At 42.4% G+C, this 26,513-nt stretch overlaps 1 protein-coding gene across 2 annotated transcripts; it reads left to right on the top strand.

The window, feature by feature from the left end:
• Positions 1-743: 743 nt before the first annotated feature.
• ACE2 (angiotensin converting enzyme 2) lies at positions 744-25,917 on the top strand. 2 transcript variants are annotated; one of them, XM_051795028.1, is made up of 19 exons: positions 744-1,074; positions 3,907-4,065; positions 5,970-6,063; positions 6,658-6,801; positions 8,131-8,243; positions 8,773-8,881; positions 9,577-9,674; positions 11,132-11,301; positions 12,347-12,573; positions 13,359-13,503; positions 15,083-15,181; positions 15,841-15,963; positions 16,319-16,491; positions 17,408-17,466; positions 21,746-21,846; positions 22,848-22,964; positions 24,223-24,417; positions 25,074-25,199; positions 25,589-25,917. In XM_051795028.1, exons 1-18 carry the CDS (start codon positions 886-888, stop codon positions 25,192-25,194), a joined length of 2,436 nt encoding a protein of 811 aa, XP_051650988.1. In that variant the 5' UTR covers positions 744-885; the 3' UTR covers positions 25,195-25,199; positions 25,589-25,917. The 2 variants fall into 2 exon arrangements, with proteins under 2 accessions (XP_051650988.1, XP_051650987.1); XM_051795027.1 differs by having other exon boundaries at positions 25,074-25,917.
• The last annotated feature ends 596 nt before the right edge of the window (positions 25,918-26,513 follow it).

Raw genomic sequence — 26,513 nt, forward strand, 5'->3', positions numbered from 1 at the left:
CCCACAAGATGCAAAACAGAACTAACCAAGTGATCCTGAGAAGAAATAGGCTAATTTAAAAAGTACTAAGGCACTGTCTGATCGATAAGCTCAACCCAACCTGCATTTCCAGAGCTAATTCATGCATTGATTTTCCCACTGATTTTCAGTAACCACAAGGTTCCTGGCTAGATTAGCAAAGGTATTTAGATCTTAAGATGGAGTCATTTTAGTAGTCTTAGTCACCTTAGTACTTAAATCCAGTTGATTTATAGTTCAGATTAGGTCTCTATGCAGGATGTGATCCCGTGAAGTGAGCACATTTAAATTTCTGGGTTTATATGCCTTGATTGCTTTGAAAAGGAGGTCTGTTCTCCAAATCACCTGGGCTTTGAAAAGCCTTTTAAAACATGGACCTAAACATGCAACTAGGTACCCTATCTCAGGCTAACTGGGGTTTCCTTCTGCATGGGAATTAAGGTTCTTGGCTTAGTGTTTCAGTGAAGTTTCTAAATATTTTTACAGCTCATCACCAACCTGTTAAAGGATTCACAGACTCTGAGCTACCAAAGACTCGGGTAGGCTATAGATAAAGTGATCAGCTGTATCATTGACAGCACATTTGGGAAACATTAACCAAAAGTAAAAGCCTTTTATAAGAAGGCCATAAAATGGGCAGGAGTAATTATGTTTTTCCAAAGTTAATCATTGACTTTTGTTTATTTGACTTTTTATAAAAAACTTTTTCCTTTCTCTCCTGTAAGGAATAAAACCTATAAAAGGTCCAGCAAATTGGATTCAGCCTTTCTTCTTCATGCTGGCCATGCTTGAAGGCTGATGAGACAAAGGCTGACAGAGAAGCTTACTGGAGGAAACCTACTTCATTGAGAGGTTCTCAGCCTGGACATGAATATGTTGGTCCACCTCTGGCTTCTCTGTGGTCTGATCACTGCTGTGACCCCTCAAAATGTCAACCAACAAGCCCAAAATTTTCTAGAACAGTTTAACAGGATGGCAGAAAATATCAGCTACGAGAGCTCCATTGCCTCATGGAACTACAACACGAACATCACTGAGGAGAATGCCAAGAAAATGGTAAGTGCTCCATCCCATGGGTTTTACTGTTGTCTTAGGAATCTGACAGCTACTTTCTGGTTTATTCTGGTGTTCCACCAAGCTTGGCTGAAATTAGAGTGTTACTTGATATCTGTGGTTTAGTTTGAGGGGGGTAGAGGGGCTTGCTTTAACATAGCAATGCCTCACTGGATGTGCCGGGGCCACTACCAGCCTCTACAGCCTTGGGTTGGTACCTGGACTGCCTTTGCACTGCACAGGGATGGCTGGAGCCTGGGCTTGTCCCTAGCCATCACTTGGAGTCACCCCAGTGAGTGGAGGGAAAAGGCAAGGATGCTCTGCATGTTCGTTCCCAAAATCTGTGTTGAATGGAGAGAGATGTGACTGAATTTACGCCGGGCTTTTTACTGGCACAGCCAACGCTCTCTCTTCTCTGGTCCTGAAATTGTTTTGCTTCTCAGTGAATATGCAAATATTTTCTGAATGTAGGTATTCTATTAAATTTTTGCTGATGGGTTTATATGGTGGTCCACACCAGTTTTCCAGTGGGGGACTTTTCCCCCTACCTCCATCACTCTTCTCATAGTCAGGGCTGTTGCTATGCTGCCTGGAGGTATTAAATTGGGAAAAATGAATCGAGATCATCGACTACCAATTGGCAGCAGTGGAGTTTGTAGTACAGTGGTCTAGTATATGGGTTTGAAAGTCAATTTCTATCTGCAGGAAGGACCATGGCATTTATACCTATACTGTCTTGCAAAACAGTTCTTGCTTCTCAACACTAGCCTCTGGTTTTCCCAGACAACAGGAGCTCTAGGCAAGAATAGGGCTTTTTGAGAGCAGGCATCTATGGCCTGGCTGGTTACTGATATTGCCATGCCTCAGCCCAGCATCTTGTGAGCTCAGACCCTCTCAAAATGCACAAAAACACCTTGAATTTTGTAGCTGTGTGTATTTTAAAGTTAACTCAAGCTTTAGAGAAAAGAATTTAGGGCATAAAAATGAAGCTGAACACTGTACATCTATTTTTGTGTAATGGCTTGTCTTCCACTTTGTGGTCATATAGCTTAATTGAAACATGGTTTAATTATCATATTTCTTAATTAAAGCAAGGAGACTGGTTGCTGGAAGAAATTCAAATGACTAATCATTGTCAATCTGGAATGCTTTCCAAGGCACCAGGTGCTTAAACTGTAACGTTTCCAAACACATAAAATGAAAGCCTCATATAGTATTTCCAGCATTAATGAGATGATAATAAAATACATGAGAAGATACCAGCAATAAGAACCAATTAGTCCATTGCTCAGAGAGAATGTTTTCTCTTGCTTGATCTCTTCAGCAGCACTGGTAAGAAACCCACTGATTCCTCTTTTCCTTTTCTGCTGGAAGAGAGTTAATGAATACTGTCCCTTCTGGCTCCTTTCCATCCATTTTCCTTGTAAATCATGTCACAAACCCTATAACTATTCCTCTGAGTTACCAATCAGTTCCTCTAATTGTGGAAATATAAGACAGCAAGTTAACTTCTTTCCTCTGGCTTTTGTAGCCAAAGAGCCCCCCCTTCTGCCCCGCCACTCCTAAGGCACCTCTCTGTCCCTGCTTAGGAGGAGCTCAGGAACACATTTTCACAGTGATGCTCTTCCTCTGGGTGCTTATCAAGCTCTTGCCCACTTAGCTTTGCATGCTCCCATGAAAGGGAGAGTTTGGAAAATCTCCCAGTGGTGGCTGCTGTCCTGCAGAGGGGCTGCATGGGCAGGGGAGATGCAGGGACAGGACTGCCAAGGGCTTTCATCTGCCACTGCTTCTCTCTGCTGGAGCCTAGGGCAGGTACAGTGGGTACTGCACACACGGCATGCCTGGGGTTGGACAGCCCGGGCAGAGCCCTGGCAAAAGCCTTGACCTTGCTGTGTGTTTGTACAGGGGTGAAAGGTGACTGAAAGAGCTCTTCAGGCACAGTATGACATTTGTGTTTCCTGATTCCTCAGAAGGGAGGGATGGGTGTTACAGGTGTCCTCTCCACAACCTGGGAAGCATCGGTAATAAGCACAATCAATTAAAATGTCTGAAGGACCCAGGTCAATCAGTGCTGTTCTTGTTGCCATTTGGAATGGGTACTGATGTGCTAAACTGTGTACAAATACACTAGAAAAAGGTGAATAAGACATTCCCAAATCCAAATAATGCTCTTATGGTGCTACTTTGTGCACTGAAATGTGGGAGTTTCACATGTATGTGCATAATTGCAGCAGTGGTAAAAGCAATCTCATAAAATATTGAGGTTTTGCATACCCAATTTAGGCAATTGCCTAGAGCCTCCTATGCCCAAGTATAAAATAAAAGAAAATTTATTTATCAATATTTCAGAAGAAAGTGATATTTGAATAATGAAAAGAGTCAGTATCAATATCTTCTGCTGTTGCTGTTGGCTGCTTCTCCGCCACTGCTACTGCAGCAAAAATAGGAAGTGACATCTGTGTTACCAACCTGTTTGTGCCCTTTCTTGTTTCCTCGCAGGTGGGCAAAGAAAAGCGCTAAAGGAAGAATAGGTGGTGATTTAGAGTAGCAGGGAACACAGAAAAGTGACACTGGATCAATTATAACAAGCAAGGTGTGAGGAGACAGTCATGCTTTTTGTTATTTCCAAAGAAAAGTGGTTATCTGGATGTGTGAGTAAAACAAGGTCAAAAAGCTCTCCATTTCACTGTGCAGTGCAAGTGCTCCATCCGCAATCCACAAGTGTTCTCTACAAATGAAGTTCTCTACAGAAGTAATATTTTTGCCCACTGAGTACATTGGGCTACTGCACTCTTTGGGAGGGAATAATTCAGGGTTTGTTTGAACCCCTTGCAGAACGAGGCAAGTGCCAAGTGGTCTGCATTTTACGACGAGGCCTCTGGGAACGCCAGCAGCTTCCCAGTAGACAGCATTGACGATAACCTCATCAAGCTCCAGATCCAGATTCTCCAGGACAGAGGATCATCTGTGCTGTCACCAGAAAAATATAACAGAGTAAGTTGCTGAATGTACCTCATTTATGTTGGGTGAGTTGAGCTGCCTCCCACAACACCCTCAAGTGAAAGCATAGTGCTGTTGCCACTCTGCTTGTCTTGCGATGATGCTGTGTGTGATAGGGAAGTGTACCTGTTCTAGGTGTTTGTAGGAATACAGGACTGGAAGGGGGGGTCTAGCCTAGGAAGCTGATTGCCATTCAAGTCAGCAGTTTTGCCATCGAATGAATTTCAAGCACACGCACACACGAGCACGCCTCAGAGTTGTCCTTGCACAAATGACAGGATTAGTCATAAGAGAAAAAAAAGACCTATGGTAAGTTCTTGGTGAAGTCCAGACCTAGGGCAGTGAAGAGAAAGAGATGGGTGAAAGGACATCCATTGAGTCAAAAAGGTGCACATGGTGCATTATCAAACTGTGAAAAAGAGAGGATGTTCTGTTGCAGTGGGCACCTTGGGATGCCTGAAACTGGGGAGGGTTGGTGACCTCCTTCCACAGAAAGCCACTGAAGGCCAACAAGATTTAGCAAGACTCATAACGAGATTTGACATTTGCACTGGCAAGTTCATGTAAGAGGCAGGTGTATAGATAATGACTATTTGTGAAATTGGAGTGAGCAGCTATGCAGACTCAAAAGGGATTTATAGCCAATCATAACCAAACACTTGAGAGTCAAATTAGTTTCATTTTGCTGGAGATTGAATTGAAACATAGCATTGAGTCATGGGAACCTACAGTCCGGGATCCTACAATCCTAATTATTGAAGGATCCGTAGATTTTTCTGCTAAGTGCTAGCAGTGCTAACCACCATAGAAGAAAAACGGCGGATTGGCTGAATCTCTTGTATCTCCAAATGAGATGTGTTTCTCGAAAGACACATTACGTTGGCAGGAATGCTGACAGTTTATACAAACTTATATTTATTTTGGAGCACAACAGTGCACTGGTGGTAATGCTGTGTCAGTTGAGGAGGTATTTTCTTCAGTACCCTCCCTGTTCAGATATTTAGAGTTTCCTAGATAATGGCCTTTGAGGCTGAAGTTGTTGATTCTTTCTTGAAAAGTGACTTTTTGTAGAGTCTGATGGGATTCCATAGAAATATTTAGGTATTCTTCACTGATACAAAAATTTCCCTGGGCACCATTTTAATGCTGACAGAGATAAAGTCAGAGCTAATCACTAACTACCCCTCCCACTGACAGCTGTTTATAGTTCTGATTTAGAGCTCTAAATGAAAAATTGCATAGTCCTAAAGGAAAAGCTGAAAGTGGTACATATATTTCTTGAGGCATGAAAACATGAAAACATTAAAATAAACCCAAAAAAACAAAGCTACATAGCATAGGTTCTGAGGTGATTTCAGGTGGGTTTTGGCCTTCAGCTGAGCCAAGACATGAGCCATAACTTCTCTGTGATGATGTATAAGCAGATCTATGCAATCAGTGTGATGTGACATTAAAACCACAAGCAACAGTCAGCCTGGCAGCATCTGCAGAAGGGGCCCTTTTGCTGCCATTCAAAGCCATGATCTCCCTAGGAAGTTAATGTGGGTTCATGCTTATGGAACCACATTGCTAAACTTTTATTGTTTTATTGCTGCTGTGTATTTATAGCTTTCCTGTGACAGTCAGTGCTCATTAAATCCAGCGATCTGTTTGACTGGATATTCAGAACCTGTAGGTTACATCATATATTTGGGAGATTATCTGTCTTCTCCAGCTAGGTCTGGTTCACTAATGCATTTAGGCAAATTCTTTCATTAAAATCTACTGAGCTTAAACATATTCTTCAATGCTAAGCTGGTGGGTGAAGTGTTGAATCAAGCTCTTAAGGAATTAGCATAATTGGCTGTTATTTTGCACAGAGTGGGTTTCTAACAGACTGTCTTGCATCTAACTTGCAGCTGGGCACTGTGCTAAGTACAATGAGTACCATCTACAGCACTGGGACCGTCTGTAAAATCAATGATCCATCTGAGTGTTTGGTGCTGGAACCAGGTACAGTACTAACCACTGCCCCTACTGTGTCCTTTACCCTGAGGGTGCACAAAGAGAAAGCCCAAGGGTGGCTCCTGACTGCAAGAGGACAGGCAGTAATTTCAATAGATATATCCTGCTATCTAAAGCTTAGTCATAATTTAATTGCACCTTGCAGTTCAGGGAACTCCAGTGGGCCTGCTGCCCACGAGACATACTGTTGCTCCTTGTAGTAGACAAAATTTGGAGAGGGCTCCTCAGTTTGTTTGGCAGCCTGCCTGTCACCTGGGGTTTGCCTACATCACAGAAAATTAAATTTTTTTCCCCTGCAATCAATGCTATGTTGAGGCCAGTCCCAAGAACTCTACCAACTCAAGGGAGGGCAATGCAGAGAGAGCATTTAAGACACTCATGATCTGCTCCATGCTTCTTAAAAAGAAGGGAAAAACCTTAAATGAGAGAAGGATACAATAAAATAATGGGATATTTCAGTATATCAAACACAAAGTGCTTTCTTCTCAGTTCATGACATATATTTCACTTGGGTTCATTTGCCTGCTGTGAAAGAAAAATTCTGCTTTTTTAAGGCCCAGTACTTATTTTTCATTCTGACAGGTCTGGATGCTATTATGGCTGACAGCACTGATTATCATGAGAGACTGTGGGCCTGGGAAGGCTGGAGAGCTGATGTTGGCAGGATGATGAGACCATTATACGAAGAGTATGTTGAGCTTGAAAACGAGGTTGCAAAGCTTAATAGTAAGTAATTTTTTTTTTAATAATTTCTGTTTTCCATAAACTAGCAAACATACTGCAGTCTTGCACAATTTGCCCAGGAATTCAAAACTCGTATATAATTTGCACATAATTTGCTCTTGGTATGCACGTCCCAAAGTAGGACGCAATGTTGACAGATGCCATTGACCAGATCAGAGGTTTCTTACCAGCCTGGAACACCAGGCACCTTTTTGTTGGCACCCTTCTTTGTGGCACTTTTTCCAAAGGCCATAACATATCAGCGCCCTTCATTACATACTGTCTTACCCAGAACTGCACTGCTTGTAACTTATGGCTAAGCATACTTGATTTGAACAACTTCTGAGTGCTGTTGAGTTTTGGGAACATCTCCTCTTTCCTATGGGCCTTGACCTTCTTTCTGGAGCCACAATCATTGGTAGCATTTATAAGCATTATTCCTGAGCTGGAATGATCAGATTTGGTAGGCCTGGGCCAGCATATGCAGCTGGGTGTTTAAAAAGGATTTTGGACTAAGTGTGCTTCCAGTCTGAGATCTCCACACAAATCATAGGAAACTGTCTTTTCAAGGAACAATGGCAGGTGGCTGCTAATTTTCTTTTGGGGTCTTCTAAGATACCTTCTGAAGTGGCTACATCATCTGTCTTTTGGACAAACTGCAGCTGTATCACCTGCTTTCCTATACTCCTTGTGTTGCAAAACTTGTCAAGATGGAGCTAGAGACAAGGGATAAGAAAATATAGTCCAAATAGTTAGACAGGGAAACCCCCAAAATATTAAGAAATGGTCATTATGACTTTCCTTCATACCACTAAGGAAGAAACTTCAGCAATGAGCCACTTCTACTCCAGGCTTGATGGAGCTCTGTGGACAGGAAGATTTAGTGGAACTGGGAGCTCAATTTCAGTTGTGGTATCTCCATCTGTCCTGGTGGATTAGTTGCTGGAAGAGGAGGCCCATATTTAATGTTCACCAGCCTATACCTTTGGTGAGAACAAACCCCTTGATATCCAGCCTGAGCAGAGGCTGTTGTCCCTCAGGAGCTTCAGTCAGGAGTGATGATTTCCTCTGACCTCCATCTCCAGATGGAATGACCCTAATTAGCAGATAACCGTGACTGCAATTTCTGAATTTCTTGGAAACCTCCCATACCTGCATGTTCATGGGACAAAGCCTCAGGGAGCTCTCTACTTCCTGCTAGACCCAAACTATCTTGCACTTTGCCTTTTTGCTTTGGGGGAAGGCTGCAGGTCACCATGGGATCAGAAGGGAGCTGCAGACCTAAGCAGTGCCACATGTGGTGTCCTGATGTGATGCATCCATGCTTTGCAGATTATTCTGACTATGGAGATTACTGGAGAGCAAATTATGAAGCAAATTTTCCAAGAGATTATGAATACAGCCGTGACCAGCTGATAGAAGATGTGGAGAAGACATTTGAGCAGGTAGAGGCAGAAGAAGCTCTCACCTGGGTTGTGTTTTGAAATGGTGGGCTCAGATGTTGATGTTATGAAAAATGATGAGACCACCTCTAAACTGGCTGATTGCAGTCTACCTGGGTTTAACAGATGTTGGGAGACACACATGAGATTTTTATCTCTGCAGCCATTCTAGGACCAGCTTGGTCCCCTTGGGCTGCATTGTCCCCGAAGGCTGAGAGAGGGAGCTCTGTAAGTCTGTGTCTCTCATCCAGGTAGGGCCCATGGCAGGAGGTATGTCTCCTGTGGGGTAGATGGCATCCTTGATACTCTGCATTTAAGGTTAGCAATGCTCCCTTCCTCATACCTGAACATGACTTCTGGACTCAGTGCTTGAGCCCTGAGGCAGGGGGCAAAGCTCTGCTGCAGGTTTGGGGTGCACTTATCTGCCAGGACAATTTTGTCAGAGGCATCTTCAAGGCTTTCTGTTTAGGAGTGATGAGTGGCATAGAGCAAAGTGAAAATAATTAGTTTCCTTCTCCTTCTCTGTCCCCAGATAAAACCTCTGTACCAGCAGCTGCATGCCTACGTGAGACACCACCTGGAGCGAGTGTACGGCCCCAAGCTCATCAGCTCCACAGGATGCCTCCCTGCTCACTTGCTGGGTATGTCAACATGTCCATGTCACGCAAGCCTGACTTTATACTCAGGACAATCACCTTCAAGGCATGAGGGAAGAGAGTAATTTGATTGTTTAATCACGATAGTAGCAAAAAGGTTACAGATAAGAGAAGGGGAGAGGAGAAATGGAGAAATTCCTGGCAGAGATGACACAAGTGCTTAGCAGCAGAGGCAGGAAGAGAAGGCAAGTTGTCCTCATCCTCACCAGAGCTGGCAACACACAGCTCAGAACTCTAGCATTGGGCTGGGGCATTTCCCTCCCCTTTGCAGCACTGGTCATCCTTAGAAATGAGAGTTTCAGAGAGAGTTGTTTTTCCTTTCAAATCTTAAACTCCCGCATTTCACGACTTTGCTTTCAAAGCATGCAGCATCAAGCTGCTGTAATTGTTGTGTACTTGAATATAGCACGGGAATCACATAGACTAACAACGTGGATGTTCAGTTCTGAAACTATATTGTACAAGAATATCTGACATTGGGTAATAAAAGCATCTTTGATGTGAGTTTGACCTATGCGTGACTTCCCAGAACTGCTCCCCTCCACATCTGGATCAGACCAGTTTAGATATATAGAAATCACTATTTATGACACTGCACAATTTATAGAGCTGTCTGGCACTTTTGGACAATACATAATAAATAATTGAAAGTATTTCTATGTTTCTCTCTTTTTATGAAGGTGATATGTGGGGTAGGTTTTGGACAAATCTGTATGCCTTGACTGTTCCCTATCCAGCCAAACCCAACATTGACGTAACTGATGCAATGGTTCAAAAGGTAAGACATGCATTTATGCATTGCATTGTGTAACAAATCTAGACAGTATAAAAATTATGCACCAAGTGTCAGCTGCTCTCTAGAAAACCCTGGCTTCCCTCAGGCAGACACACTGCCAACAAAACATTGCTTTCTGCATCCTTTTTTTGCTTTTCACCTTAATGTGTTTATGCATTTTTCACTGTACCTTTCCCCTTAGCTGTTCTCTTTTTTCCTACACCCAAGGCTCCAAGTCTATTTTCCTCTGAGACATCTATCCATTAAGAGATATATTTTGAACATATAAATATTTCAGGACTCCTGGAGTTGGCCAGTATCAAATATGACCTTTGCCAGTCATTACCATAATAAAATAGTTTGTACATCACAGTTTGTTTCATTTTTGTCAGTCTTGTTTATTTGCATACATCTAGGAAACTGCAATGCTGCCTGTTATCTTTTGATAACTGCATAGCACCATAAGGTCTGTGTTTGAGATCTGTAGTGCTAAAAGCTGTGATGGCACCTTTACCAGACCAAGAATAGGGGTGAAGACAACTCTCTTCAGTCTTACCTAAGCTTCACTTCTTTTAAAAAATAAACAATGATAGGTGGAATTTGATTTTTGAAATGTGCTTATTCACCTGGAATCTAACCTTCTGTCATAGGGAGCACTCCATGCAGATGTTATGCTGATAAAAGAAAAGAAACAGCTAAAGGTGATTCATTAGCAGTTTGCACAAGTCTGCATCATTCTCACCTCTATTTTATGCTGCTGATCCCCCGTCAAAAATCTGTATCTGTTGAAGTATCACCACAAGGAGGGGCAAAGGCTGAGCTCATCCTTGTTGGTTGATGTCCCCAGTTAAGAATTCTCATCCACCTGAGCTGTTTGCCACCTAGATCTCTGTGAAAGCTAAAGTCCAGTAAATGCAGAGCTTCTGATATGTAGGATAATAAAACTGCTGAATGGCAAAAATATCTTGGGCATTACCACACAGTCACAATCTGATAAGCAACTCCCACAGACACATTTGCCAGGTTTTATAGTTCTGGCTGAAATCTGTCATGCTCGTCTTCTGGGAATGTAGCTCCACTCCCTCAAACGAGTTGACCCAAGTTGACCAAGTTGACTGAAGTGGCTGAAGGGTCAGATCCCAGATCTGGCATGCTACTGACAGGAATGTCTTTCTTATCTTACCTTATCTTTTATTGAGAACTTCTCTGGTCTGGGTCAGGTGCTATCAGCTGAACCTCTGAGTGCAGAAACCTATTTTGTTCTCAGGGAAAACACTTAATTCCAGTTCCAAGCAGAATTTCCAGAAGTGCCAAAGGCAGACACTACTATCTTACTCTCAGTAAACCAGGTGCTGATCTGAAGTTCCTGGGAGATAAAGTCAGCTGCCCTGCATTAAGGAGGCCATTGGGAACAGGCTCCATGAAGAAGCAGTGGGTATTGGTGGCATTTTCTCTTTCAGGGATGGAATGCAAATAAAATATTCCAAGCCGCTGAGGCCTTCTTCAGCTCCGTTGGCCTTTATAACATGACTGAGGGCTTCTGGACAAACTCTATGCTCACAGAGCCGACTGATGGCAGGAAGGTTGTCTGCCACCCAACGGCATGGGATCTGGGGAATAACGATTACAGGTACTGAAATTGCTATGATCCCCTTTTATACCATCTCCTAGAATAAACATATTTTCACTAAAGGTGCAACATCCTGGTTTAAGTTATAATTTCTCCTACTTTATTTTTTTTCTGGTTGATAAGAGGGGAAAGGAAGACGATCCTGTAGGACTGTTAACTTTTCTGTGTAACTTTTTCCATGAAGGTCTAAGAACTACTCTCAAATTTTAGCTGAGAAGTGACTATTATTTATATGATTTAGAGAAATAATGACTATATTCTAGGGCTTAAGGAATAAGCAGAAAAGCAGGTGCTTGTGGATACGAGTGAGATTTGCAGACAACTGCATATTCTGCATCAATGGCACCAGGTCCCTGGGTAACAAGAGAAAATCTCCTGAGGGCCCACTGTCATTCTTTAGCAGAGAGATCCAGTTTCATAAAAATCCATCAATCTCTTCCATGTTTGGGAAAGGAGAAGGACGAAAAGTCCCCACACAATGAAGTTTTTTGGCAGGAGTTCTGTCCCCTCTTGCAGTCCCCACAGTTACCCAGGGAAAGAGCCTGGTCCCCAGCAAAGCCTTAGTGAAAGTCATCAGCCTCACACCTTGGCACTCTGGGGAAGGTGAAAAGAAACCTGATTTGGAAGAAATTCCTTTATTAAAAAGTACCTACAAGAGGATGAAGTAGCAGGAGTCACCAACACACAGGGTTTTTCACACTACTATCTTCCTAAGATTGGTGGTGCTTACTCATTCCCACACACACAGTGAGTTTATTGCTAGGTTTCAGGAAGCAGCTGCTTTCTCACAAAACAGCGATTTTCTCTTACTCTCTGCACAATTTCAAGGTGACTGAAGGTGTTCTACCGAGTTCCCCTCAAAGTCTCACTCTTGCAGGAGGAACTGCACTGCATAGCAGGAGGTAGCAGCCCAGGTTTTGTGAGGGGCAAGGGGCATTAGCAAGCTCTGGAGGGGCTTTGCCCCATGGCTGTGGCAGACAGGGCTGAGGCAGCCACTGCCTAGGCCACTGTCTCTCTAACCACAAGACTTTGTTCCGGTGTGCAGGATCAAGATGTGCACCAAAGTGACCATGGATGACTTCCTGACTGCACACCATGAGATGGGCCACATCGAGTACGACATGGCATACTCTGCACAGCCCTACCTGCTGAGAAGTGGTGCCAACGAGGGCTTCCATGAAGCAGTAGGGGAAATTATGTCACTTTCTGCAGCCACTCCTGAGCACTTGAAATCTCTTGATCTCCTAGAGCCAACCTTCCAAGAGGATGAAGGTAAATAAATGCATAAATATTATGTATTTAAGTGAAAGGACTTGCAGGCCTTATTATGCCTGTGAACTCAGCAATCAGCTGAGAAGTTTCTGAAAATCTTATTACACTAATTTGCCAAAAATACTATTTTTTCCCCAAATCACATTGTAGAGCAAGGATCATGGCTTTACAATGATGCTACATAATTCAGAAACAAATAGTTAGCACTTCATTATCTTTGGTACTGAATTCGTCCTTAAATCTTCATAGTTCATTTAGATGAGTCTCCACAACACTTTTCAATTTTTGTTGCATGAATCTGTACATATCTCTATCAAGGTATGTATTTAGCAGTTCAAATGAAACTGCAACCTTGAGATTTACATCTCCCATTTGAGTGAATATTGAGTGATAACATATGTCAGCCCTTGTTATAATGCAGTTTGTCTGGCTTCCCTGAGTATTGCCTTAGAATGATGATGTACATTTTTGACATTTTTAGATGTCTTCAACTCAAAATTCCCCAGAGCCTGGGAAGGCTCTCAGTGAAGGATAATGAAATGCAAATGCCAAAGACCAAGGTTATTTAAGAGGCTGGGTGAAAGAAAGAGGGATAAAACTGCATACAATACCTAAGGATTTTACCTTATGTTTTTTCAGTTGTATTCTTCCTTCCATGTTTTCTTTAGTGAAAATCTGTGATTCAAACAAGATGTAAGCATTAGCTGTAAAAGGAAGCAACTTTAGCCATCAAATCAGATACTAATTGTTACCATAACCATTACCTTAACTGCTTCTCTCTTCAGAAACTGAAATCAACTTTCTGCTCAAGCAAGCACTAACAATTGTTGGAACAATGCCTTTTACTTACATGCTTGAGAAGTGGAGGTGGATGGTGTTTAGGGGTGACATTACAAAGGAGGAATGGACAAAACGGTGGTGGGAGATGAAGTAAGTTTGTGAAACAAAGAGGATTTTTTTCAAATGAACCTGCAAAACCAACCCTTCATAGTTACTCAACATATTGAGGAGTTTGTGCCCCCATAGGGCAGGATCTGTTTTTCTGGGTGTTTCTACAAATCTCTGTAGAGTGCCAGCTAGAAACACCCAGTGTGGTTCACACAATATCTCACAAGCCACATATCCCCATTATGACTGTGTACAGCCCCAGGCCATTTACCTTGCCTCTCAAAATACTTTCCCCACCATTTTTAATGTCAGTTTCCTGATAAAGACAGCACACGGGATGTTCCAGATCAACACTGCTGTCCCCCTGATTCATGCCCCAAGACATCTTTGTAGCTTAAGTGCTTAAGTACAGCCCTTCCCTAAGTCTCATTGATCATGTGTTCTGGTGTGCTCCCCACATCTTCAAGACAAGTGGAAAATGAAGTTCATCACACTTGTCAGCCTGAGAAGCATGCAGATCTCAATCTACCAACTATCTGTGCACACTTCTTTGCTTTGTGTTTCCTCCCCACTGTCTAGTGGGTTTGGAGACAAATTGTCTGAAAGGTTCCAGACTGATTCTTTCCTTTCTTATATATTAAGATCCCAGCTTTATTTGTCAAGAAAATACAGTTCCCTTGGCAAATAACATCCAAAAGTGCATTATCAGATTACGCCCACCAGTCAATCTATTTTCACCACCTTGGAGCTCAAGATTTAAAAGTAGTTTGATTCAGACTACATTTTGGAATTTCCCAGGTTGGTTATAATATGGGGACAGAAAAAGATGAAAAAACCAAACAAGCCCCACACTGAAAATGGAGCTTGCCCTCTGACATGAACATGAACACTAAGCCTCTGTCAGCAAACAGAATCTATAATAAAACTTGATATATGCAAGCTTCCTGACCTACTGTAAAAATCAATCAGCTTCAATGTATTCAAAAGTAGCAGAGATGTCAGATAAACAGAGAATGATAAATTGTTCAGGGAAGCTTATCACATCTGTTGCAGTGGCACCGCAAAGCTCTGCTGGAACAAGAACTTGAAATATGAGCTTACAGAACGTATTTCCGTGAAAGCTTACTACCATTTTCAGAACTTAGAGCACGGGTTTGTTTCTGTAGTGCTGCTCAGGAAACACACTCTCAGGAGAGGAAAATAAAGAGAAACCTCCTCTACAGCCCAGTGGCACAGGAGGCCATCCACCTTTTGGGTCGCCCAGTCTCTGCATGCACTTACCCAGAGCAAAAACACAGGTCTCAACTTGGGATGGCCCAGGGCATGAGATGTGTGTGTGAATCTCATCTTGTAGATTCTTTTATACCACTAATTTCTCCTGCACACCCTGCTATTATACAAATAGTTTCCTTGCACTCTTAGTTTCAAAGCAGCTTCCTCTCTGTGGTCTCCAGCTGTGGAGCAAAACTTGCTTGGGGTTACTGGAAGCTGTATGGAATTCTTCTGTTTGGAAATGAGAGAGGTGCCCATATGTATCAGACAAAACAGAAGAAAAGCTGAGTTAGATTATTTTTCTTTATTGTCTCTTAACAAAAACCCTGTGTTTTTCCTTCATCCCCAGGAGACAAATAGTTGGTGTTGTGGAACCAGTCCCTCATGATGAAACCTATTGCGACCCTGCAGCACTGTTCCATGTGGCCAATGATTACTCCTTCATAAGGTAGTGCAATGTTTAATTTATTACTTAAATTCTGGCTACAGAACAAGCCCCAGCTACCTGAAACATCTACTGGAAAGTCTCGGGGCTGAATCTTATTTTGTTTAAAGTCCAGGCTGAAGGTCACTGATTTCAGTGGAAGTGTTTCTGTGGACATCAAGGGCTGCTCCACAATAATCTCTGAGCAGTGAGGAGGCTGCTGAGCTTCTTGCCGAGCAGAGAAGCTTCATGCTGCCATCAAACCAGCAGAAGCATTTCTGTATGAGGTGTTTACCTCTTGGGGAGTCACAGTGCTTTGTGTCACTTGGACCACGCACATGCAGCCCTGAAGCAACTAACTCTGAACATCCCTCTGTGTCCCATCCATTACATTTTAGAGGGTTCAGCCAGAGTGGAGAGCTGGGCTTAAAAACCTTACTCTCTCCTGTTTTTTGTGGCAACAAACAGATCTGGGGCTCTTCTGCTGCATTTGATCGTGGCATTTTGTTAGATTTGAGCAAGCTTAGCCTATAATATCAGCTGGCCTCTCTCCCTGCAGTGCAGCCCCCCACGTAGGAGTGATGGCTGACACAGCAGAGCTTCTCGAAGGCCAAGGGCCTGCGGGCTTCCTTGCCAGACAACTAACAAAACCTGTGCCTCCCTTTTCCTTGCCCTTCCTTTAGGTATTACACCCGGACCATCTATCAGTTCCAGTTTCAGGAGGCACTTTGCAAGGCAGCTAACCATACTGGCCCTCTTCACAAATGTGATATAACCAACTCCACTGCAGCTGGTGAGAAGCTGAGGTAATGAAGCAAATTTCTCACACGTGTAAATCAGAGTATAACAAAGCCTAAGTCATCCTTGAAAGCTTCTAGAGTTAATGGGGTTGCATCAAGAATGAACCTAGCTTGGAAATTTAGCATGTATTTGCTCAGTTCATTTGGACAAGTTGACTAGATTTATGTACACTGATGTTCTAAACATTGAAGGTTTAATTAGCTGTTAATGGAAATAAAATATTTTTATTAATAGGAATAAGAGGAGAAAAGAGGGAATTCAGAAGCAAATAAGAAAACTTTTATAGCCATCACAGAGTATTTTGCTATTCTAGATGGGATGTGGCAATAACATATATTACCTCTCATTTCAAATACACAGGCAATTGCTGTCATTAGGCAGATCCAAGCCCTGGACTGAAGCACTGGAAAGTGTAACAGGAGAGAAATACATGAATGCAACACCTTTGCTCCACTACTTCGAACCTTTATATGAATGGCTGACAAAAAACAATTCTGGAAGATTCATTGGTTGGAAAACAGACTGGGCTCCATGTACGTATGGCTTGTGAGTGATTTAAGGACTCCTGTTAGTCCTCACAATTCTTGATTAGCAAAGTCCCTCTCTCTTGTAGCTGTTGAAGGCTCTTCTCCATAGGGAAGAGGGTTATGGGAAGTACAAACCAAGCAGTAAGTTTTACTCACAGGAAAATGGACTGGCTTCCTCATGGCCAGAGCTGGAGAAGTCATCACGAGGTTTGTCAGAGCCCCACCCAGTTTTCAGAAATTGAGGTGGATTTGGTTTTTTTTTTTGTCATAGAGGCAGCTCTCAGAGTGTGGGATGGCTGTACAAAAGGAAGAAAGATCAGAGGCTTGGACTTCTGTGGCACTTGCCTGAAAGCAGCGGGCCTGTTTGGTAGGGCTGGCAACCACTGATCCTGGGAGCCAGCAGACCCTGACCTGGGGGCATAGGGACAAACCAGTGCAAAAATAATTAGTACTGTGTTTTTTTACTGTCATGTCTTAGTCAAAGAGGGGAGCTCAAGGGGAGGAAAAGGAGAAAAATGCATTTTTCAGCCTATTGTGGAGACAATAATTGTTGAACCACCCAGGTTATATGTGTGTAATCACTATCTGTACTTGAGAGTACCATAATTCTTACAGTGCTGTGCTAGTCTCTAATGCTGGGATTCACCTAACCAGACATCAACATCTGCATCTAAGCTGTTCCTCCCCAGTGGTGGGAAATAGGAATTTTTCTTCTGTCTGCTGCAAAGCCAAGCTTGGGGACTGAACAGCTCACATGCATGTTTGCAGTAGTGGTAACTGAAAGGAAACAAGATCAATCCCACCAAGCTCTCTAGGAGAAGCAGGGGAACCCATAAGGAAACTTTAGCCACCCCAGTGTTTCCCAGGGACAGACTTTCTGTTAATGCAGCTCTAACAAGGCCCTTGTTTCTTTTTAAACCAGATTCCAGTGATGCCATCAAAGTGCGCATCAGCCTGAAGTCAGCACTGGGGGACCAGGCGGTGAGTGTGTTTGTGCTGTGGCACCCTTCCCATTGCTCAGGCAACAGGGGTGGTGTACTAATGGCTCTTGGAAAACAAGGCAGGATATAGCTGATCTTTGTGTCTGAAGAGTGGCATCATCTCAGGTGAAAACTTATCACATACAAGATGTCTTGTCTGAGTTTCTGGTCAAGGCTCCCTCTAGAATCAGTGAAGGGACTTTCTCCAGAAAGTGATTTCACCCATTTTAAGAGAGACATCTCGGCTAGATGAGTTACTCCATGGAGATACCAATCACAGTTATTCACCTGCTACAGGACAGGCCTGGAGGGCTAACATAGGGAAACCTGTAAGCCTGAAAAGGGCTGTGTTTTTCCCAGCTATGTTGATTTGTCTAATAAGGCCTCTACCTAATTTCTTCTAATATTAGTTATCGTGGCTATGGTGTCTGACTTCAGAAGTTATTACAGCCGCTACTTCACATTTAATGTGGGGCTAAAGCAGAGGGGTTGATTACAACACTCTATTCTTAAATGCTCTTGACTTCAAACTAAAACACTGCTGTCAGCCTTTCTTTGTAGATTTTTCTTTGCCTGTTTGCTGTAATCTTTCTGGGCCCTGATATATTCGACTGCCTCCCTGCCCTCCAACCCCTTATGCAGAGACAGCTTTGTTATTGAGAGGGGGAGAGTGCAGTGCAGCTGCTTCTCTTTCAGATGAGAAGAAGGGCTTTCATTCCCAAGAGCTTGTCTGCTTTTCCCAATTATACCAGCTGGTCCAATAAAATGTATTAGAGCAACCAAAAAAACTCATCAAAGCCAAAGATGGCTTTTACAATTTTAACAGAGCATTGGCTTAGCCCATCTGCTTAACCCAGGCTGAAAATTTGCTCCTTATTCTAGCTGTTCCTTTATATGCTAATCTCAGGGAGGCAGTGTAGAAGGCTTAAGTGGAGACACTTCATTCCTCTTAAGAGCCATTTTCACCTTGCAGAAAATTAGTAATTTTCCAAGAATGAGTATGTCATCCAGCAGGTTATTTAGACCTGCGTGTTGGAACCTATTGCACTAACTAGGACACAATAACATGGGCTCATTTTTCATATGAATTGGTGCTCTTGCTTCTATCGCTCTCTCATATGTAAGCCCTACTGGAGTTTTATTGCTTCCTAGACTGCTGAGTTGAGTTAGATACAATTCAAAACTGATATCAACAGCATGAAAAGGTTCCATATTAAAAGACATTTATTAGTCATTATGGTTAATGTTTAGCTTAATACCATTTTTATGCCTGCCTTTTGCCATCATAGTCTTTTGTTGTGCAATTGAGCAGCTGTAAAACAATCTCATACAGATTACTTAATTTGAATTCTTGTATGGGCAGTAGGTTCTTAAGCTCTGAAAAGCAAGCCATACATTTTCCTCTCAGAGCCTGTCCACATCACCAACTTGCAAAAAACCTTTTCCATTCCATTTCTTTCTACCTCCTCATGATTTTCCCTTATGCTGGGCCCCTGGGGACATGACTGAATGCTGGTATGTCAGGAGCAGGTAGTGGTACATGCATGAACTGGCACAGAGAAAAGGCAGGGGGAATCTCGGTTAGGAATCTCAGCCCAGCTACACAGAGCAATATGTTTTGGCTGCTTTACATGGCTCACAGTGCACAGAAGCTGTGAACCCAGTGCAATCATTTGTCTAAGATGAATTTCGAGTTGCTTTGCACTGTCAGGGCAGTAGAAAGCACTCTGAGTATGCTGGTAAACCTATTTGTATTTCTGCTCTGGAGAGAGCAGAAAGGGAACCATTCCCCCCTTGAGCAGAGGCAGAGCTGCGCTGGGGCGGCCGCGGGGGAGCTGCAGCTCATGCAGGCAGTTCTGTGCCTCTCAGCTACAGATCTCGACCCTGGCTGCTACCAGCAGGAGAGTTTCAATAGCCCAAAGTTCTGGCAAATTAAGCATCCAGACTCATGGATGGGCTTAATGCCAGCTGTACCAGAGCGTGCGCTGCCGCAATTACCCTGCTAATTGTTTCCAGGCCGATGAGATTAGAGCTGCATCACTGGATCACCAGTGTAGCTGATGAGTCTGAAACACCCATGGCTTTGCTTCAGCTGGGGCTTTATGGAAGTGTCCTCCTAAAGGAATCTGCTACAGGATCCCCACTAAATCTCTTGGGTTATGTCTTATTTAAAATAAAAGTTTCCAGGAGGATCAGTCCACCGACCATCAGTCCTGAAAACAGGACTCCTCATCAAGCATTAATTCAAAATTCCCCACTGGATCAATGCCATACATGTGATTACATTGTAAAAGGCTGGCACACAAGACAGCATTAGGGAATGGAAAGCTGTCTGCCTGCAGGCATTTAGATGTATTTTACAATGAAAAATCCTTTTTGAATCAGAGGCCAGAGTTACACGGTCTTTCAAGTCACACGTGGGATATTGGAGGGAAAACAGTAGGAAAGAGCAGAGGCACTTGGCAGAGTTTCTTTCTCTCTGAAAGCAAAGCAGCTTCTGTAACAAACAGCGTAAGGTGTGTTTCTGAGATGCCTAGGGAAGGAGTGTGGATAGTTTTTACTCAAACACAGATCAGAAGCCAGCCAGGTACTTCCCATCCACACAGCCCATAATGTCTGGGCATAAATAGAAATTTGAGAAACCCCCACGACAGCATCATAGGCTGTTATGGTGAACAGTGCCAGCTGCCGGAGACAGCAGAGGTAACAAGAAGTGCTTCAGTGCAGGGCTGTGAAAGCAGGAGAAAGCCAGGGGCATTTGCCTGGCAAAGGTGACTCACAGCCTCAGCCCTTGCTGGTGGGAGAAGCCAGGGCTGGCACAGCCCTGCCCTCTGAATGCCACGGGGACTGCTCTGATTGCAGTGGCTTTGGGTCACCTGCACCTTTCTTTCCTGGAGCGTGATCCTGCATGGACTGACAATACCAGGCTCTTTCTGCTCTTTCCTCCCCTGTATTTGTAGAATCACAGAATAGTTTCGGTTGTGAAGAACCTTTAAAGATCATCTAGTCCAGACCCCCTGCAATAAGCAGGGATATCTTCCATTAGATCAGGTTGCTCAGAGCCTCACCCAGACTGACCTTGAATGTTTCCAGGGACTGAGCATCCACCACCTCTCTGGGCAACCTGTCCCACTGCTTCACCTCCCTCACAGTAAAGAATTTCATCCAGTAACTAAATCAATTCTCTTTTAGTCTAAAAATCTTACTCCTTGTCCTGTTGCAACAGACCCTACTAAAACGTTTATCCCTGTTTTTTTTATGTTTATACATATTTCTCTCTCGTCATTTTATATCAGTATCAAGAGGAGGATAGGATTGAAAAATGTAGCTGATTTTTATAAAGCCTGTTACAACAGAGCTGCCTTCTACCACACCTTCCTGAATGATACTTAATAAGGTCAGGAGCTGTGTAAAACTATCAATGACAGCATTTATAGGCATTCCTGCCCAGGTACCATAAACATAATCAAATCTAGGCCTTAGGGGGATAAAAAAAATTGCCACAATTTCAGTTGGGAATTTCCCCTTTGTGCACATTCACTGTTGCACAACAGACCAGGCTGAATTATCAGCTCCTGTGGTGGTTTTTGCCCCCTGTACAGCTCTTAGTTCCTGCTTCAGAGAAGCTATTTTTGACTTCCACTGCAAATAACTTTGGACTCATAAGGTAGGCCAGGAGAAGCCTGCACACAGGCAGTACATTTTTTATATCACCTATCTATTCTCCAGGGAAAAACAAGAAATTGGTGCCTGCTGCAGAAATACAGATGCAATGAATTTTTTTACCAGAACAAACCCTCCCAAAAAATCCAAGCTCATCAAGCAAATAAATGAGCCACCTTCGTATGACACCTCCACCCCAAAGATTCTCCTCCTTAAAAGAACAGAATAAAAGAATCTAAATTATGAAATCATTAGACTTCAAAGAGAATTCACAATATTTGTTAGGAATAGTGTTGCTCCTGACGCCTTTTCTCCTTGTAAGGCAGGGAGATGTGCTGGCACTGCAGCATCTTCAGCAGCCCCATGTAAACTTACCAGAAATTGCAGAGGGCCACCATGATGTCTGGCAGCAGGGATGCCTGCTTGGTTATTCTCCTACAGAGAGCCAAGATTAACAGAGCTAAAGTGTTTGGGTAGGTTTCTGATGTGCTATAATGGTACAAATAAATAATACTGAAGTGCATGCCAAGCCTTACAATTGCTATTTCTTTTTAGAATGATTTCTTAGTGTCAGATAACTTGCCATCTGATGAATTTCTCTTGTGCTGTTTCTGCAGTATGAATGGGATGACAACGAGCTCTTCCTGTTCAAGTCATCCATCGCCTATGCCATGAGAAAATACTATGCAGATGTGATGAAAGAGAACGTTAACTTCCAGTGAGTGGCTTGCTTAATTATGCCAGCTATGTCTACATTGCTTCTGGTTCACTAAACAGCATGGACTGGTGGAATTAATTGTGCCTTCTGTCAAATGTAAGGTGATAGCAAACAATGTCAAACACCAGCTGGTTGCAAAAGGCAAGATGCCAGCTTGGGTACATGGTGTCTTTTCACTGAAGAGTCTGAAGTTTAGGAGTAATGTGCTAAAGTTAGATAAGAAAGCTTTGACTCCCACAGTGTATCAGCAGTGCAGGTGAGCCTTGAGAATTTGTGCCCAGCACCTGCATGGGAATATCAGGGAAGGTACATTGATTGGAAATAAAAATCTCTAGCAATGTATGTGTTTGATACTGGATATCCAAGAGGTTTTGGGCCAAGAAAAGATAAACTTGTTGATTAAAAAATACTAGAATTTGGTGCAGTTACTAATCTTATCTAGATTCAGTTACAAACACAAAATCTTTCACGTGAAATTGATTTTGGTACGAAAACCAGTCCTTTTTATTAAGTATCTTCAAAAATTTCCAGAAGCTATCTACTTAAACTATTAGATATTATTCTATAGAACATCAGTCATGTAATATCTAGATATTACTTTATAGAACATCAGTCATGTTATATCTAGAATCTACTCCCAGAAGAAAATAAGGAAGAACACTTTTTTTTCCACTTGGTACTTCATAAATCACCTAATTCGTGAGACCAACCCCAAACACTTTCTGTTCTGCAGGGGATTATGTGCTGAGGAAAATTACACCAAGGATTATCTTAGGTATGGAGTAGATGCTCTCCAACTAAAGTTACAAATTAACACGTAGAAAAAGAAATTCTGTCAGGAAAATTGATTTCACTTCCTGGTTGATTTCACTAGAAAGTATTCCCTCAGCATAAACTAAGCCCCTGGTACTGCCAATCAAACACAACTGTTCACTTGCCTGAATTTAAAGCTAATGTATCTTAACAATGAAAGTAACCTTTCTCTTCTCTTCCTCCTTCAGGATTACAGACGTTCATGTTGGGGAACAAACACAAAGGATCTCTTTCTATCTGACTGTCAGCATGCCAGGTAACATCAGTGATACTGTGCCCAAAGCTGACGTGGAAAATGCCATCAGGTGAGATTTTCCTCTCTGGGAAAAAAAACCCCAACAAAACAACCAGACGAGAGGGGGGAAGGGGAAGCAGTGCTCAAGTCAGCTGAGACAGAAGGGATGACAAGAAAGTCAGTTATATAGTTAAAATAGAAATAGTGGGATGAGAGAAACTAGGATGAGAACTGTTATGATAGAAAGAAAACAGTCCATCTATCTGATGTGTCTTGGACAACAGCCAATGTAAAATGCTTCAGGGGGCATGTAAAATTGCCATAACACATCTCATTGCATCACACCTTGCTGGAAAATATCATTGCTCAAACTTTAACAGGAACTATGTTATATTCTGAAATACAGAATACAGTAGTGGTGTGTGCATGCACACGTGTTTTCTTCCTCTCAATAATGAAAATTCAGTGAAGGAATTATTGTTAGCAAGGACTCCAGAATAATGGTGTACTAGGACAGCCAGATGTATTTGATTATACAGAAGAGGTCAGAGCAGGAGCTAGTTCCCACTTACAGGCCAATGAACAGCTCTTTTATAGCACAGTGTGACACCACTGTAAGTCATTGCTATAAAAACGATAAGTAAAACTGTAACTCTGCAGATGAACATGAATAATGTACAGTGGGAAATGAAGAGGGCACATATCTAAAAGCAGCAGCAACATGAAATGGAGTTGAGAAAGCAGTGAGACAAGTTGGTGAGCCAAGGAAGAAGAATATGCCTGTGAAAGTCACTGTCCAGTTAGCACTCAATAGCAGATGTGGAAGTTCGGGGAAAAACAGGGCACAGAAGATACACCAAGGAAAGGGTGTTTAGGGCAGTGAAAAACACAAGATTCAAAACTGCAGAAAACTGTAGGGGGGAAACAGGTAAAAAAATGTCAAAGCTGTGGTTTTATGTCACACATCTAAGACACTTTTGGATAGCCAAAAAACTTAGGGTAAAGAGAATGAAGAGCAAAATGCAAATAGAGAGGGAGACCACAAGGCTGTTTGCCTCATTTTGATAAATGTTAAGACTGAGTTTAAGAGTCCATACAGTGTCTGATCATGTCAGTGAAGCTGCAATAGGTTAAGGGTTTAAGTTACTGTGGTTGTCACTCACCACCCCATGCCAGAAGCAATATAGATTTAGCAGTACCTCCTGTGCAGCCTTTTCAATTGAGCAGTTCAGAGGATGCTTGGCACACTAGAGATTTAGAAAACAACTGAAAACTTTCTTTTCTTCCAATAAGTGTGTGAAACTCTTTGAATTTGCATTTGATGGCAGGATGTCTCGGGGACGAATCAATGAGGCTTTCAGGTTGGATGATAACACGCTGGAGTTTGTGGGCATACTTCCAACCCTGGCCGCACCTTATGAACCACCAGTCACCATCTGGTTAATTGTATTTGGGGTGGTCATTGGTCTGGTTGTCATTGGAGTTATTGCCTTGATCATCACTGGCCAAAGAGATCGCAAAAAGTGAGTAATATATTTTGATACTACGATTATGACGACTGGGAGATGTCCCAATAATTGAATCATTGGGATTCTTACAAACTGGGCTGACAAATCTAACTGAAACAAGCTAAAGAATGAAAGCTTATTATCCCTCTCCCATCAACAGGGATAGCTAAAGGTTCAGCCCCCTGCCTTTCACTGCACGACAGCTTTGGCAGCTCAGTGCAATTCCCCCATCATGAGCAGTTTAACCAAGGCAGCTGGATGCTGTGGCCACAGGGAGCTGCAGGGTGGACAGGCTTCTGCCAACCCTGCTGCAAGGTGGATGGGATGTCCTGCTGGGAACACAGTGCCTTCTCTAACAGCAAAGTTGTCCACATTCATCAGCACCTCCAGTTTTCTATAATCTTATTGCAGGCTGTCCAGTAATGTCATTTTCCTTAAATATTATTGCATTAGCAGGAATAAAGCTTGATTGGTTTTCATGTCTCTCCATTAATAGGGTTTCCAAGAACACAGTAGTTTTACTACAGTTCCTCTTTAAAGCCAACACAATTCTTTTTATATAAATATTCCCAGTTAAACACAGTATTATTGACACTGGGGGTTGATTGTGGGTATTCAGAAGGACTTGAACAGAACAGAGACCTCTACTATAAAATGAATTTTCCTTACAGGAGAGCAAGAGAAAGTAGAGTTGAAGCAGGATCAAACCCTGAAGCAGTGAACCCTTATGCTGAAGAGGGAAAAAGCAACCTGGGCTTTGAGCCATCTGAAGAGACACAAACATCATTTTGAAAGATGTGGGTACACTAAGGGTTTCTGTTTTTTTTTCATTTCACTTTTAACAATAGTGCCTAGCAAAGGACTAAAACACTATGGGATATCTTCAAACATAATGTCTTCTGGTTGACCATTAATCTACTGATTCATGGCCAGTAGCAACTAAATCTGCTGTTTATGTGGTAACTAGAAAACATGCAAAAGTTGAAGATATATATGTCTTGTGGCTTTTCTATGAATTATGTACATAACATTACACACTCTTCGTGCTGCTTTTCATAAGTGTGCCAACTTCTCCTTGTTTCCTCTGTAATGAGATATGACAGCTTGGAAGTATATGGCTGTATAGAGATCAATACACACATGAAAATAACTCATATACTCCTGAGGAACATCTTGATCTTTCCAGATGGAGACCTCAAAAGTGGATCTGATAGGCAGTGAGGAAAAGAAAACCACCTGACCACCAGAAGAACTTTAGTGATAAAGAACTCAATTTGATATGAAATAACTGCAATTTTTGCACCTTCAAGAAATCCGTATCAATGCAAAATGGATACTGGATGAAGACTAACAAGTACTGGAACTTTATTAGGAAGTTGTAACATAAATTATTTTTCTAACTGTTTGCTTGATAAGTATTGTAGAGACCAAATAGCCCATGCTCCCTCAGAAAAAAAGTTAAAATATCGCTGCGTTATGTTGTCATTAAAAATGGAATAAAACTCCTTAATACTATATGATCAAATTTGTTGGTTTTTCTTTCTATATATTAGTCATTGCCTTCACTGCTACAAATACTGCATTACAAATGCTGCATACAACAAATACAACTGTGCTGTTACATACAAGGGGAAGTAGATTCAGGTTTGGGATGTTGTGATTGCACATGAAAAATAAAACCTGTTCACAAGGAGGACAGTGCAGCGCTTGAACAGGTTGCCTCTTCTATTCTCTAGGAGAGGTTGTAGGATCTCCACATTTAGAAGTGTTTAGAGATCAGGTAGAAAAATGTATGGCTGATGGAGCAGTGAGGATAATTGCACTGCAAGGGAGCAATTTGGCTAGATGACCTCCAGAGGACCCTTTTACTCAGGTTTTTTATGATTCTAAGTCTAAGGTCCCATACCATAGCTGCCACCTTGCCTGTGTGTTTTTTCTGGACACACCAGTGTGACTGAAAGTCACAAGGATGTGATACTCAGTCCTGGATTGTGACAAAGAGCCAGTAGCAAACATGAACCTGCACGAAAAATGTCCAGCAAATGCAGGGACTCCTAAAATCATGGGCCTCCAACATGATCAGAATCTGCAGAAAGTAGTCAAATATATAT

The sequence above is a fragment of the Manacus candei genome, unplaced genomic scaffold (assembly GCF_025592945.1).
Source record: "Manacus candei isolate 608988 ecotype Guabito, Panama unplaced genomic scaffold, ASM2559294v1 h1tg000041l, whole genome shotgun sequence".
NCBI lineage: Eukaryota > Metazoa > Chordata > Aves > Passeriformes > Pipridae > Manacus > Manacus candei.

What these genes read in the sequence shown, in the direction of transcription:
- ACE2 (XM_051795027.1), top strand. Translation starts at nt 886, where the DNA reads ATGAATATGTTGGTCCACCTCTGGCTTCTCTGTGGTCTGATCACTGCT. An exon ending in CACCAGAAAAATATAACAGA is followed by an intron (nt 4,066 to 5,969) that starts GTAAGTTGCTGA and finishes TCTAACTTGCAG; the next exon opens with CTGGGCACTGTGCTAAGTAC. An exon ending in AACCTTCCAAGAGGATGAAG is followed by an intron (nt 12,574 to 13,358) that starts GTAAATAAATGC and finishes TTCTCTCTTCAG; the next exon opens with AAACTGAAATCAACTTTCTG.